The sequence below is a fragment of the Anthonomus grandis genome, chromosome 15 (assembly GCF_022605725.1).
Source record: "Anthonomus grandis grandis chromosome 15, icAntGran1.3, whole genome shotgun sequence".
Taxonomy (NCBI): domain Eukaryota; kingdom Metazoa; phylum Arthropoda; class Insecta; order Coleoptera; family Curculionidae; genus Anthonomus; species Anthonomus grandis.
In genome coordinates this window covers 13917606-13933816 of record NC_065560.1, presented here as the reverse complement: position 1 = coordinate 13933816, position 16211 = coordinate 13917606, and the positions used below count along the sequence as shown (strand labels likewise).

Here is a 16211-nt window from a genome sequence, read left to right as displayed (position 1 = left end):
GACAATAGTATTAAGATTTTGTAATACCTAAAGGTAAATAAACAATGTATAGGTTATTTTACTCTTGTTGGACGAGTATGTCTTTATATATGTAATATATATGTCTTTATATATGTAAAAACATCACCAGTTTATTCAAAATTTGAACACAACTTTCCTGTAGTGCTCTTGATAGAATTTACAGCTTCTGCGACGTCGCTCACAGGGTGATATCTCCTGTATCATATCAACAGCTCGTAACTGTGTTTCAAAATCTCGAAGGTATTGCTTACTCCTAGACTAGGTTGCATGCACAATTAAAACACACAATTCCTCACTACACTGGCTGTAAAAGTAATGAAAAGTAATAAAGTAATAAACACAATTATTTATCTTTTAGAAAAACATTTATCGTCTAAGAATAAAACGGCTTTCTTTCCTTGTCCCCTAGAACATTTTGATATGTGTATGTGTTTGATATGTGAACAATAAAAAAGTCTTACCGCTTTTATGTCAAATTTCAGAATTTTATTCAAATAAGTGGGCGTTTGGGTAAGCAAAATAGAACTGCCCCAATTTACCCCTAAGTTGGATACAATTAGAGCCCATACCGGTGGGGATGATAATATGTCCATCCAGGGGATAGCTTCATTATCCTGGAAAATATAATTTTGCTAAAGTAAAAAATTAAAACAATCTTAAAATTCTTAGATCGATGCTGCTATTAATGTTGTAAGATTTGTAATGTAAGGTCGTTTTTTAGAGGGAAAATATGTAATTTCTTACTTAATTAATAAATTATTATTAGATATATATTTGATATTATTACAGAAACCAATGAATTAAAGTAATTGGCTTTAATAAATTATAGAAACACTATGATCATAATAAAACCAGGAGAATTACTCTAATGTTCCTCATGCGATTTTCATCTCTCTTATTTTGTTTAAAATTAATTTAAAATAATCCTATTTATAACCTAAAAATATTCTTAATCATAAATATTTTTTTTTAAATCGTGACACCAAAAAAGTAACCACTAACACCACAGAATTCAATTGAAAAAGTTTGTAATCAATGTTATTTCCAACTATCATGAAATTTCTAGAAGGTGTGCAACCATAGTACGAAATGAAGTAAAAAGATAAGCATGAAAGCAATATGAGACATAATTAACCCATCGATTTGGAAGACTGAGAACTGTTTTATAACCTGCTACATCCCTAGATCTAACTAAAATGAACTTATAACTAATAATCATTTAGTATTAGAATTCTATACTACTATTCAAATGTGGCGCGAAATTTATGCGTGAGTTCATTAGGAGGCGCATTAGGTACACCGAAAGGCGGTAGATATTATAAGTATCAAATTCATCACTTCATTCTATGGGTAATTATTTTTTACTTTAGATAAATTTTTTATTAATAAAATAGGGAAGATGTGACACTAGTCACACTAATGCGTCGCCCTGTACTCTAGATTTGTTATTGATGATGCGTTTAAAAGTTACATTTTAACGCATCATAAATCATTATCAACCCCCCAAAATATTACCACTTATTTTTTTAGTAATAAACTAAGAAGACGCCGGGACTGACCGCTTTTATTTTTTAAAGACATAATTATTTTGGCATACTTAGCCCCTGCACCCTAAGTAAGAGTAAATTAATTATCAAATCACCAAAATTATTAAGCTCACAAAACCCCTTTTTTTATGGATTTAAATAATTTACCACGGATTTTTAACAGAAAGATCCAATAAATATCTCAAAATGATATATACGTTTACACAAGTTGGTCGTCCCATCCAGTGCCTTCGCCAACTATTTCTTTTAACAAATATGATGAGTATTCTAAGATTACGCATGTTTTTTTTTATATATCAAGCTAAATCCCAATGAGGTTCCAGCAGACAAAAAAATGCAACAAGTGCCTTAAGTTTGATATCTCAATTTCTAGTTTATATCAGGATTAATATACTGGACTGGTGCTGCCAAAATAATTTTGTCGCAGTAACTGAAACAGTGAGGGAAGCTTTTTAATTCGAGAAAAGCCTGGGTTTACAACCTGTAGCCCATGACTACTGTATTAGTGTCCAGGCCTACATGTACACTGTGTCTCATTTTGGATGAGATTGCAGGGTATCTCTGTAATTTTTTAAGATATAGCTTTGCGGTTTTCGCGACCCTATATCACTTTTTTCTAAAACTTTTAAAGCCACAAAGAATAATTCCATCTACAGAATCTAAAGTAAAATCCTAAAATACAGGGCGAAACTGAAAATGTTCACTTTTGGAGACGTTATTAGTTCTCAGGCCCTGTAAAAGATTAAAAAGAAATTAAAACTGCTTATAATAGATATTTTTGTATATAAGTCAGTGGCATATTTAAAAAAAAAAATTTCGAGCTCTGTTTTTCAGATTGAGCACAAACTTGGTATTTTTGAAATGGGATACCCTGTATATTTTACGTCAAATTTTTGCATTTTTTTTAATAGATCGATGTATCACAACCTAATCTTTAATAAATTTTAGCTCCAAAAATCAGAAAAATCCATATTTATGTTTGTTTTTTAATAGCAGGCCATGAATTAGTTCACATATGCTTTTGATTACCTATTTAAAATGCCATATGATTTAAGCCTATTTATTTAATAATATTTTAAACAAAAACTAAAACTCTTTTACATTCAAATTTAAAATAAACTTATTTGTCAATAAAATTACAAACATAATTATCAATTTACAGCAAATAAATCATTATAATAAATAGAACCATGCCTCGATTATGAAACCGTTAGCGCAGGTGCAAATCTGTGCAGCAAGGCTCTTTTTTTTGAAAAGGAATAACAAATAAAACACAAGAATAATAATAACTATTAACCTAGCCAATATAAGTACTTTTCTTAATACAAATTAGTTTTTTTTGTTTTTTTAGCCGTGAATACCAGAGGGAGGTAGGTAGGCGCGCAAGGGGTGCAAAGGAAAATGTGGCATGTAACAAATGCTACTTGTAAAGAAATTTTAGATGAAGGCGAGAGGATACCAAACCCTTATAACAAATGTATACAGCCATTTTCTTGGTTTTTAATACCTTAATTGTATTTATTTCTAATTATTTCAAATTAAATAAAGCATTCCATTACTGTTTTTCAAGGAGATAATTTTGAATATATTTTTTAAATACTCCTATTGAAAATTGTTTAACATGCTCAGGCAATTTATTCCAAAGTTGAGAGGCTACAAAAACAAAAGATTTTTGAAAATTTGTGTTTCTATGCTGTAGGACTTTAAATAAATTTTTAAATTTAGTGGTATACATATAAAAATGATTTTTAAAATTATTTACTAAATATAAGGGCTTTCCAGTTTTTAAAATATTATAAATGGATGGTGTTATGCAAAAATCGACTTACCCACAAGAACATAGTTTTTAGATAATTGAGTTTAAAGTTTAAATTTAAATAATAAATCAGCACGTTTTAGAAAAATATTTATTTTATTTTCTCAACATAACATTGGCTATCAAAAATATAATAAGTAGTAAAAAATACGGATTCAACTGTCACATATGACAGAAAAGGTCATCAGATGTGGCTTAGGTCATTTTTGAATATTCAACAATCGTATATAAGTGAAATAAGCAAAAATTAACTCAAAATACAAAAAAAAAATCTAAAAAACATTAATCTTCAAGAAAACTGTCATCTATTTCAAAGTCTAAATTTTCCCTTAATCAAGACCTTTAAGGTCTTTGTTAAAATCTTGCCCTGAATTTGACTTTAAAAAATTATAAAACACTTTAGCATCCTGGGGAACTAGCTTTAATATTTCTTTTAAATCTTTAACTTTTTCTGTAGATAAAGTTTTACCATTGGGCCATAACAGAGGCAGCCTAAATTCCTTTAGAGTAGGTTTGCGACCTTTCGTTTTTTTCTCAATGTTTACTTCAGAATAAGATTCATCTAGAATGTTATTTTTCATAAATAAAATTAACGGCTTCTCTTTTTTTAAAAGAGTTTCGTGAGTTTTTAACCTACTTATGCCTTGACGATTAATATCATATTTTGTATTTGTGATAGCTTGTTCCAAATTTTGCACTGAGACGAATTCTTCTTTGGTCATTCTATTAACAACAAATTTATTTTTATTTCTGCAGGTCTTCATGATACTAATGTAATCTTGTCACCAAAGTGCGAGTCGTTGGGTAGAAACGAATGTCCTGATAGTAAAAACTTTAATAGGATCTCTTTCAAAGCGATATGATTCTGCAACAAGTGTATTAAAAGTAACACTAACTTGATACTCCTATTCTGGCCACCGCACGAGTCTGACCATAAATTAAGTTTAGTTACTGGATGCTTCACATTTTCCATAATAAACTTACGAAGGCACGAGCCAACTTCTTAAGTTCCCCTTCCAGCTTCATGCTCTAGCCATACATTAAAAACTCCCTTACCTGTGCTTCCAACAGTAATACCCAAATTATAAAGATTTAATTGCCTTTTATAGTACACGATACCCGTCGGTATCTTAGGAAGTAAATGCGTCTTTTGTAAATCAAACTTTATATTTTCTGTATTGGGGTCTTCACGGGAAATTTGTATGTCGTTGTTCATCTCTGTACGCAAAACTGCTGCAGTTTTAAGGTGTTTCTTATGGTCTTTTTCTATTTGATTTTTGCCTACGTCAGAAAAGTTGAGCTGGGCTTTATATGTGTCACATGTTTTGCAAGTATCTTTATGCGGCGTTTTAAATCTTAAATTAAAGTTTTTGTAAAATATTTGTTTGTACTTTGGCAGGCTCACAGGATTATTACATGATTCTTTATACAACGAATACATTTTTCTAAGATTTAACTCGGGACTTAAAAACTTGGATTCGGTTTGCTGTCTGCAATAATGGGATACATAAGTTGGAAAGGAAGCTATATGTCTAATAATTTCTTCAATGCGTCGTTGATCGATTGCATTTTTTCCTCCACTTTTAGTGCCTCTTTTATCTTTTATTGTCGAATCGCTTTTAAGCTGGTCTAGCGCAATGCGAATGCGATTTTGATTAATTTGCAATATTTGAGTACAATGTTGCAAAAGTATTGTCTTTTTTGCAAACTTGTATATCTTTAATAAAGTAAATCCTAGTCTTTGATCTTCTTGAGGTTTCTTTTTTTGTATAGGTCCTTTTTTTATTAATTTCTTTTATACAGGTATTTAGTAAAACACACCTTCCTTCGAATGTTCCCATGTCCCAATATTAATCAAACAGATTCTTTCTTGTTTTAACGTCCACTTTTTCTGTGCATTTTTTTACGCATGAACATCTAACATTAGCATCAAATACTTTTGGTTCAACAGTAAAGTTTTTCGCAGTTATGTATCTTTGGTTCGTGTTACAAAATTTTTTTCTGTCTTCTGTTGTTTGAAATTCATTCTTTTTCTTCTTCTGCCTTTAACGAAATTATTGCCTTAGTTTATGCCTCCAACTTGTGATACATCTTGTTTATCTGAACTGCTATCGGATGGTACGTATTCACTTTACGATGGCTGAAAGGGGTCTTCATCACTAGATAAAGGCGTGTTACAGATATTATCACTTCTTGTTATCACTTCTTCGGTATGAGAAACGTTAATAATTTCCTCATGAAGCAGGGTGGAGGATGGGTCCTGTAGACTGAAATTAAAATACTTTTTCGCACTTGCGGGACGAAAAGTGCACTTTTCATCCCGTATAATCGGGACTAAAGTGCTAGTTTTCGTCCTTAGGGATTAATAGTGCTACTTTTTGTACCTAGGGATTACAAGTAAAAGAACCTTGAAAAAAGGTACTGTAAGTGACAGTGAAAGTGAAATAAAAAGATGTCTTTTTTTATTTGAAATGTTTTTGATAGGGTTTCTTAATTTTCTTTATTTTTTTTAATATTTTTTTGGAAAAAATTATTCAGAAGTGCTAAAAATAGTATATAAACCTTGTGACCAAAGTGCCTTTTTATCCCTCGACAAATTGTATCGCTCCCTTCAGCCTTCGGTCGGGATACAAACTTTTCGCCGCGGGATAAAAAGTTACACTTTAGTCCCTTGATGTATAAAGTACTATATTTTTAAACATAAATAGTCTAGCTTAAACCTTACATTGGTATGTCAGTATTGTCAGTCTCACTTTCAGATAAGGTACCATACGGGTTCATACTAGTTGACGGTAGATGTGTCGAAACTTGATTTTCAGGGTATGCATTACTGTTACTTGCAGAGATTAAATACCTCTGATCATTATCAATAGGGCTGGGAAGTGGATCAGCCTTTAACATATCTAAGATCTTTTGAGCTCTAGACATCTTTACCCCAAATAAAATAGAACATATTCAGAGCTTTGTAGCAAAGCTTACAAATCAGTAGGCCTTTTTAAAATAATTAGGAAAAAGAATAGGTATGAACGTAATCCTCAGTTCTTCTCATAACATATCAATTTAAAAAATTAAATACAATAAGCACATGAGGTAAACTGACGAACATACAAACAATTCTTTAATTTATTTAATATTATTTATTGTATACAAGTGTTTCAATTTAACAAAAAAATACCCACAAAACAGAAACATGTACGTGCATTCTAACCTCACTTTTCAGTTATTCAATTTGCAATATTCATTTAGAGTTTTTGTTTAAGAAAAATATATTATTAGGTTTATTATACACTTACCTCTTAATAATACTAAGTTTCTGAAAAAATAACACCGTTTAAAACAACCAACACGCGTGATAGCGGCACAACTGAAACTGACTATTACTGAATAACAGTACTAACACGCAAACTAAATTTTAACTTATTCGGTATTAATCGTTTTTCAAAAATGGTCTTTTACACATATGTGGGTTAAACCATTTATGCAAAATTCTTTACCGGCTGATCCTCGGTTTTTGCTTTTCGTTAATCGTCATCTAAGCTGCGTTTTGCGAGGAAAATGTAATTTTTTAGCAATTTGTGGGTTAAACGGTTTTTGCATAACACCGTCCAAATAATTATGTTCTATGCATTTATCATAAGAAAATTTTGTAGAAAAAACACTGAGGCTTCTAATTTACCTTCTCTTTACAATGACCTAAGCTCTTCTCAATATAATCCTTCTCTATCTTAGTAATGTTATTGTGACTTTTGGGCTTATCAAACCCAAAAACCATCCATATAAAACTCCAGCTGAGACCAAAAGCTCCCCAAAGGTAAAACGAAAACGGCCAACCCAACCAGCTCGAACAAATTAGACCAGTGATTGGCATGGAGAAAATATTGCCAAATACTGAACCTGTAAGTTTAAAGAAACTCCTATTAACCATTTTGAGCTGCTTTTTGTCCTACCTGCATATGCGAAAGTGCCAATCCTAGATCGCTCATTAGGAGGTGCCCAATGACCTAATAAGGTATGTATGGATGGTAACAAAAACCCTTGAGCTAGCCCTTGTAAGAATCGACACACCATTACCCCTTTCGATCCAAATTCATTTGCCATAGTTGGTATGAGGATGCATGAGGTAGAGTCTAAAATGTTTGTGCCTAAAAAATATTTATTTTAAATATATTAAAAAACAAAAGAAAATAACATACTCACATACTAAAATCCATTTGATTCCGTATTTCTTACCGAAATGTGCCGCAGGAAACTGGCATATAATGTAACCACAAAAAAACGTTGATAGTACAATACTTCGGTCAGTCCAGTGATATACCTATAGAAATGTAATATTATTTTAAAAAAAATCTGATCTAGTAGCTTACAGGCACATCGTGATTCGCTGAAGTGCTATTATCATTCATAGCAACTATTGCCACAGATAATACTGATCTCATGCAGTACGAGTACATCATGAGGAGAAAGTATAGAAACATTTGAATATGTCTACAACCTACAAATGGACCTAAAAATTAAAAATGTTTAATAAGTTTAGTATCCTGAACGACCAACATTAGATAACTCTTTTTCACACTTTTCAACAATTATGTACCTAATGTTTTAAATACAGTGGCGACTCGTGAGGGTGGGCTCTGGGATTCCGCTCCCCCCCTCCAACACTTTTCACATTCTTACACAACATTCAATAATCTATATTTTATTCAATAATCTATGTTTCACTTTTTTGTAGCAGGACTTTAACAGTATTTAGAAAAATTAGTTTTAAGGTAGGTTTCTCATATAAATATTGATCGTCAAACTTTTTGTTTCTAAGATACAGGGCGTCAAAGTTTCCCAAAAAAATAAAGTTTTTATTTTTTAATATCCGAACTATCAAAGATATTGAAATCAAAATTAGTATAAACAATTCTAGGATGAAGGGTCATAATCGTAAATATTGTCATGTTTCTACGTTGGCCAGTGGCGGAGATATGACTAATTAATAATGTTAATGTGACTAAAAAAGTAGCACGCCACTGGATTAAGTCGATTAAACGATCATTTCTAAATAGTGCATTTAATTGTAAACAAAAATGCCCTCCTGATATTTTTTCGTATCTGACTCCGTTTTTCCCTCAAATTGAGTTGTAAAGATCACTTAAGATTTGAAGATAAATTTATTTCAACCGTCTAATAAATCGCAACATAGAACAATACCACAAATACTTATAACTTATTTATAACAAACAACAGATTACAAGAACACAACAAACAATTAACAAATTTAAAGAAGGTGTTCAAAATGTGAACCATATTCTGCAATACATAATTCACATCGACGAATAACCGAACGTGAAATGTTATTTATATTAATTTATTTTAATAATTTGAATAGTGTGCCATGTAATAAAAACAGTGTCATAAAATGTAAATGTCATATTAGTATTATCGTGTCAAATTACAATTGCGTTCTCAAAAACTGTTATTTGTTTATTTCTTCTTATCGTTTTTGTGTCAAAATGCCATTTATGTTTTCAAATCAAGAGTTAGCGGATATCCACTTTATTTATGGTGTTGCAAATGGAAACTCCGCAGAAGCAGCCCGGGAATATATGCGCAGATATCCGATTAGAAGGCATCTGAAACTTTGACGCCCTGTAAAAAAGTGACACACTGCTACAAAAAAGTGAAACACCCTGTATATTTTTTAAATACGTCTTTCTAAATATTTCCATACATATTAACTCGATGCTCCAAAACAAAACCATTCCAAGGCAACTCTAACCAATATTTCCTCGATGAATGGGCGCAGAAGCCGAACGTCCATGTCGCAAGGGAAATAACTTGAAGCGATTGGCCGCCGATCACAGCCGATTAGCGCGAACGCGGTGCGGGGGAAACGCTGCTGGGGACTCAATGTGTTTGAGCCCTCGATCGGATTTTCGCTTAGTGATGCGACGATGTGTTGTTTTTTATTTGGCGGCAAACATGGACTCTTCTTTTAAATCGTAATGTGATTGTGAAAAAAGTAGAAAATAGAGGATTTAGAAGCAAAAGTGGAAATTGGGAATTATAGGTATTATGTATAATAGATTTTAAAATACATTAATAATTAAGACATTTTAAATTTCAAAATGTATGTTGTATATCTAAATATTATTTTTGCGCCCCTCCTAAAACCAAACTTTTTAAATAAAATCCTCTACTTATACATATACAACCATTACATTAATTTTGTGTTCTATGCTTAAATCAATGTACGTTGATCCTTGGAACTGGGAAGTTTTGATAATGTTGTTATTTCGTAACTATGAATAGTTTGCCTGTGAATTGTTCTGTTAAATTATCTGTCACCGTATGACGTTTAGGTTATGGAGCAGTGACCTGGTGAACAATGTGGTTTTGAGATTAAAGTCATTTTCGAATTTATTTCTATATTGGTTAATACATGTTCAGCTGTCAAAGTCAAACATAAGAGACAAAGAAAAAGGGACATAAGAGACAAAGAAAAAGACAAAGTAAGAGCGCTTGAGAAAGTTGATCGCGTTAGAGAACCTGTAGAGTATAGTGTAAACCGTTAAACCCAAAACCGAACTCAGGCATTAAAAAATGTAAGACTTCGGTAATTCTGCAGTTTAGCGGCTTTTGTTAAAACTAACGAAAAATGGTCGGGTTTTTTGCAAAATGGGTGGATTTGGATATATATTTTTCACTAAGAGTGGCGGAAAGCTAAATTTTATCACGAAGAGGGTGTTATCGCGCACTAAATCACTCACTTTGGGACATGAATAGAATAACGTCATTAGAATAACCCTGTATTCGATTAGTTTTGACAACAAATAGGTTACAACTAAGGTGAGGTTAGGTGTGGTGTTGCCAGTTCTGTTGTCTACTGTGTTTTGTCACTCTGTAGCTTCAGCCTTGTCCCCAGTGTGGCTGACTCATGAGTGCCTTCTCTAAAGTGGCAAATTCACTCTATATTTTTTAGTCACGTGAAATGTTAGGTATTATGCGTAAAATAAATTCACAAAAACTGTTTTTACCTTTTCTTGGTGGGTTGTCGACTCTGGGAGTATGTGTGCAGTGTTTTGGTTTGTTCCGTTTCTCTATCACCGCGAGGGGAACATAAGGCGCTGCGCACAGACCATAGATATACCCAACCCAACCCAACTCAATCCAACCCAACCCAACTCAATCCAACCCAACCCAAACCAACCCAACCCAACCCACTCCAACCCAACCCAACCCAACCCAACCCAACCCAACCCAACCCAAATCAAATAATAATAATAATAATAATAATAATAATAGACAGTTTATATTTCCTCATAAGATATTACATATGCTCACTCATAGATATAAATAAGTTTACAATATAAATACAAAGAAAAAGAAATCCATCAGTGTATATTAGTTCAGCATGTAACTGTAAAGAGGAAATAAAGGTCATGTTTCAGCTACCCTCAGAAGAAGGAGCTGTTAAGACCTTGAATATTACACTTATAATTTAAAAAAAAAAAAATTCTCGCGAACCGCATTATAAACTGTACGAGTAACATGCATACCCGACATCCATAACTAACCGAAAAGAAAAAAAAATCTAAATTATCCTAGCTTACTTATTATTTACTAATAGGAGGCAGGAAAGGAGGAACGAGGGGTACAGGTATATTAACTATATTTCTGTTGTAGATTCTTATAGTAGAGAAAAATATACATATAAAAATTTATATTTCCAAAGGCGCGCCAGATCCAAACACGGAATCCCGACACAAAAGAGAGCAAAACCAGGGCGACTGATTTACCAGAGATGTCAGTATTAAAAAGAAATAACATAAATTATTTCAATGCATTAAATATTATTTTGTTTAGATGAAAGAACCATTTTTATTGATTTTTTAAAAGCCGATGTAGATTTAGAAAAATCCCAAATTTTGTATTTATTAATTTTGGACACAATATTGTAAGAAAATGACTTTTTAAAGATTTCTTTCTTATGTAAAGGTATAGACAAAAGGTCATGTCTGCGAATATTTATATTGTGAACGTCAGTACGGTATCTGAGCTTATTATAGAGATATGGTGGTGCTTTAAATTTTATTATTTTATAAAAAAAACATATGGAGTGCAACTCTCGGCGATTTAACATATTAAGCCATTTAAGATCGACTAATTTATGTGATACCCTTTCCCTACGTCTAATTCCACAAATAAACCTTATGCACGAGTTCTGCAATTTTTGAATTCTTGCAGAGTTAGCGCAGTCTAAAAATGGTCCATATACTGTATCTGCATAATTAAAATGGGATAGAATTAATGAGTCGCATAAAATTTTTTTTGTTTCTTTTGACAAATAAGATCTATGCTTGTAAAGTTTTTTTAGCATTGAAAATCCTTTCTTAAGACAACTTGTAATGTGGTCTGTGAACTTTAGCTTGACGTCTATGATTAGGCCTAGAGTTTTAGTTGAGACATGAAAAGGGATAAGTTCTCCATTAAGAATTAGCTGGACATGATCCAAAACCGCCCTTCTGCTATTATCACCACAAAATAACATTGCCACGCTCTTGGCTGGATTCAATTTAAGAGAATGATCTGTCGAGACTCTATTTACTAGAGCAAGGTCAGCATTCAAACAAAAATTAGCTCTTTCAATATTACTAGCATTAAATAACAAATATAATTGTGTGTCGTCGGCGTAGAGATGGTATTTACAGAATTGCAATTTATCCATAAAAGCCGACGTAAAAATGCTATACAACAAAGGACCCAGAATGCTACCCTGTGGGACGCCAGACCTTACTATTGCCACCTTAGACTTATCTTCTCCAATTAAAACTCGTTGTATTCTATCACTTAAAAAAGATAAAAGTAATTTAGTAGCTGTAGTATTAAAACCGAAATAATGTAAAATATTAATCAAAAGTTCGTGATTTAGCATATCAAATGCTTTAGAGTAATCAAGCTGTATTAAAATCATTGCATCACCCCTGTCCAAACTGGCGACAACCTCATCAGTGACGTCAGTAAGAGCGGTAACACAGCTAAATCCCTTTCGAAATCCCGACTGTTTTTGTAATATAATATTCTTATCAGTAACATAGGCGGTAATTTGTTTTTCCATTACTTTTTCCAAGATTTTTGAAAGGGCTGGTAAAATTGAAATTGATCTTCGCCATAATTTAAGGGATTATTTTTTTTAGGAACTGGCAAAATAAAAGCAGATTTTCAAGATTTTGGAAAGTACGAGTTTAACAAACAACTATTTATAATATGGGTAATAAATGGTATTATAAATGGACAAAAAAGAATTATTAATGTTGTGTTTAAATTATCAGGCCCAAACGCCTTAGATTTAAGTTTAATAATTAAATTTGATACTAAATTTTCATCCACTGGTGTAAAAGAAAATAATGGTGGAAACTTCTGATTAGATTTATAGAAATTGAAGGTTTCTTTTGTCGGAGGAGTAATATTAGAAGTTAAATGACTGACCCAGTCGTTAAGTTCATCGAATTTTTTTAGATGTTCGGGAATTTGTCTAGATTTGTAATTTATTATATTCAGTTTATAAAGCTCCTTCCATTTGTCTCGAGTAGTGCAGTTTTGAAATTTGTTATTTAAATAAGCCTTTTTTTCATTACGTACGGCGGTGGTGGTAAAATTTCTTATCTGCTTATAATAGTTCCAATGTTCCAAATTTCTTGTTTTTCGAAAGCGCATTAAAGCCCGATTTCTGTGTTGCTTCATTATTTTTATATTATCAGTAATCCATGGACAGTAAGGTCTATTTTTACAAGTTTTAACAGTAAGAGGTGCGTGAATATCTAGTATATTAAGCATATGATTAGTAAGTATAGACACCTTTTCATCAATATCTTCAGTATCATAAATTTGATGCCAGGGTGCACCTTCTAGATCAATCTGAAAATTATCAAAGTTAATTCGTGTCAAAGGTCTGTAAGAAAACATATTGTTTTCCTTATTTAATTTATTTAGTTTTAGATTACAGTATGTTAAAAAATGGTCCGATATATGTATATTTATAATACCAGAGTCAACTAAATTATCCGAATTATAGCATATTAGATCGAGGAGAGTTAACGAACCATTAGAGACTCTCGTTGGTTCAGAAATATACTGTTTTAAATCAAAAGTATCAAGAATCACATTTAAGTCATCAACCCTACTCGACTCCAACTTAAGCATGTCTACGTTAAAGTCCTCAAAACATAAAATTTTATCACATAATGTGTTAAGATTTATTAAAGTGTCCTCAAACATTGACAAAAATTCACTATAATTTCCCCTTGGCGGCCTATAAATAACTCCAACTATAATTATTTCATTCTCAATCTTTACTTTAACCCATAAATGCTCGATTGCATCAGCACACTCGCGATATATAATTGAGTAATTTAATGTGTTGTGGATATATAAACCAACCCCACCACCTCTAGTGTATCGATCTTGCCTTTCAAAGTTGTAGTTTTCAATGAAAGTAGCCTGATCGCCAATGCCCTGAAACAACCAGCTCTCCGTTATGCCAATAACACCGTAGTCCTGGCCCGCCACATGATTCTTAAGAATATCAAAGTTATTAAGAAGTCATCTGACATTAACTCAATAAATCAACCCAACCCAACCCAACCCAACCCAACCCAACCCAACCCAACCCAACCCAACCCAACCCAACCCAACCCAACCCAACCCAAACCAAACCAAACCAAACCAAACCAAACCAAACCAAACCAAACCAAACCAAACCAAACCAAACCAAACCAAACCAAACCAAACCAACCCAAGCCAAACCAACCTCACAACGGGGAGCTTACGCTCCCCGTTGGGTTTTGATGGAATGAGATGGGATTCAAATACAGAGTGAATTCTCCACTTTAGAGAAAGCCAGACAGGAGACAAGGCTTTAGCTACAGAGTGACAAAACGCAACAAAACTGGCAACACCACACCTAACCTCAACTCAGTTGTCACCTATTTGTTGACAAAACTAATGGTATACAAGGTTAATCTAATGATTAATCGCGTCCTATAGTGAGTGATTAAGTGCATGATAACACCCTCTTCGTGATAAAATTTGGCTTTCCGCCACTCTTAGTGAAAAATATATATCGAAATCTACCTACTTTGCAAAAAACCCGACCATTTTTCGTTAGTTTTGACAAAAGCCGCTAAACTGCAGAATTACCAAGACTTCTTCCACTTCAAATATTGTACAAGGATCTCAATTTTCATGCATACAAAATTTAGATAGTCCAATCCCTAAACCCAACAACATCCCATATATTTATTTGAGTCAATTCTACTTTAAAATATCTTTTTTTCAGCCTATTATTATAAAGAATTGACCACTTTTGATTGAGCAGCAGTTGACAACAGAATGTACCTACACGAATCTTAGGGATTGTTATGTATTACCTTTCAAAATGAATAAAATTAAGGGCAAAAACTGCATGAAGGTATTTAATAATATAGTAAAATCCTGCATGGACAATGTGGCATTTTATGTACTTTTAATTTTTAGGTATCAGAGACCAAAAAAATTACCAAGTAAAACTCCCTACACAGCATAAATTCTCTTATTTCTAGATAGGCTTTTTGACAGCCTTAATGTCAAAACTTACTCTAAATCTGACGCCAAACCGAAGAGAATTTCATTGTATAAGTAATTTTTGAGAGGTGTTCTGTATTATTCTTGAAATCTATGAAATTTTTAAAGGCAAATAGATAAATAGCAGTACTTGTAAATTGTACTCATTGTCCCTTACATTGCAAGTTTTTTGATTTTTTTACCTGTATAAGAAGCATTGGTAACCTTTGGGTAAATATTAAAATTTTATTGACCTTAATTTTATTTAGTATAACCTTTTGCAAAATCCTGTATAAATTCTTCTTTGCAAAGCTCTTCACACAATATGGTACCTAATTCAATTTATATAGTTGTAAATTTACACGTTGTGGAATTTGGACAAATTTTGATATTTTATTTAATGTTTTAACAGAGGTGTAATCTCATAATATGATAATACATTTTGTGAATATTTTTTCTTTTATTTTTTGAAACGAAGACCTATTATTTTAGTGCGAAATCTACAGTATTTTAGAAATTATAAAGAAATAGAAAAAGTGATAAATGTAAATTTTTTTAAGGAGATTACATAAATAAAGTCTTAATAAAAAAGTTTCAATTTAACCTTTTTTCAATTAGCCTACTGTAGTTTTCGAAAGAGCCACAGATTCCCCACTGATCTTAAGCGCACTTAAAGAAAAATTTAAATTTGGCGCCATAATCAAATTTTAAATTTCCCGCTAACATGACGTTGCAAATCCGTTTTTGATTTTGCTTAGTACTTTTTCTCGACATTCAGAGGGCGCGACATTCAGTCGACGGTTCAGTGTTCTATTGGCGGTTATGCATTATATTGCCTATCAAGCGCGACTTTTAAATCGAACTAAATAAATACAGTGTAAATAAATATTAGTAATAGTATTTAGTGATCGTGTTTTATGTGCACGTAGGTAGTAAGTTAGTTGACTATCATTGTGAATCCGAGTGTTTTAATTCACACCGAAATGAGTGGTAAAGACGCTTTATTATGCTCCTATCATATCGAAATAAGTAGACATATGCAACGTGCTCCATTTAAAATAGCACAGTCATGACCAATTCTCTATGCAGTCTAACAAATACTATTGAATCAATATTTTAGTTTAAGGTTATCTCATCTTCATGCACCAAATTTACAATATTAATTCCTCCAAATATTTAAAAATTAAAGAAAGGCGGGTTGCTTATGATATCCAGTAGAAATAAGTAGTTTAACCTATATT

General features: G+C 32.2%; 1 protein-coding gene and 1 long non-coding RNA gene across 2 annotated transcripts in view; one reads left to right on the top strand and one right to left on the bottom strand.

Moving 5' to 3' along the window:
• LOC126745079 (putative inorganic phosphate cotransporter) overlaps nucleotides 1-16211 on the bottom strand; it is a 55024-nt gene that overhangs the window by 15775 nt on the left and 23038 nt on the right. Inside the window, exons 3-7 of the mRNA XM_050452769.1 lie at nucleotides 7749-7888; nucleotides 7582-7699; nucleotides 7332-7526; nucleotides 7061-7278; nucleotides 483-635 (exon numbers count right to left, since the gene is read on the bottom strand). Of these exons, the coding sequence (XP_050308726.1) occupies nucleotides 483-635; nucleotides 7061-7278; nucleotides 7332-7526; nucleotides 7582-7699; nucleotides 7749-7888 (824 nt within the window). The remainder of the gene's footprint in view (nucleotides 1-482; nucleotides 636-7060; nucleotides 7279-7331; nucleotides 7527-7581; nucleotides 7700-7748; nucleotides 7889-16211) is intronic.
• On the top strand, nucleotides 8994-15284 carry LOC126745080 (uncharacterized). The gene is made up of 3 exons (XR_007663425.1): nucleotides 8994-9439; nucleotides 14708-14839; nucleotides 14905-15284. It is a non-coding gene; the product is annotated as an uncharacterized LOC126745080 (long non-coding RNA).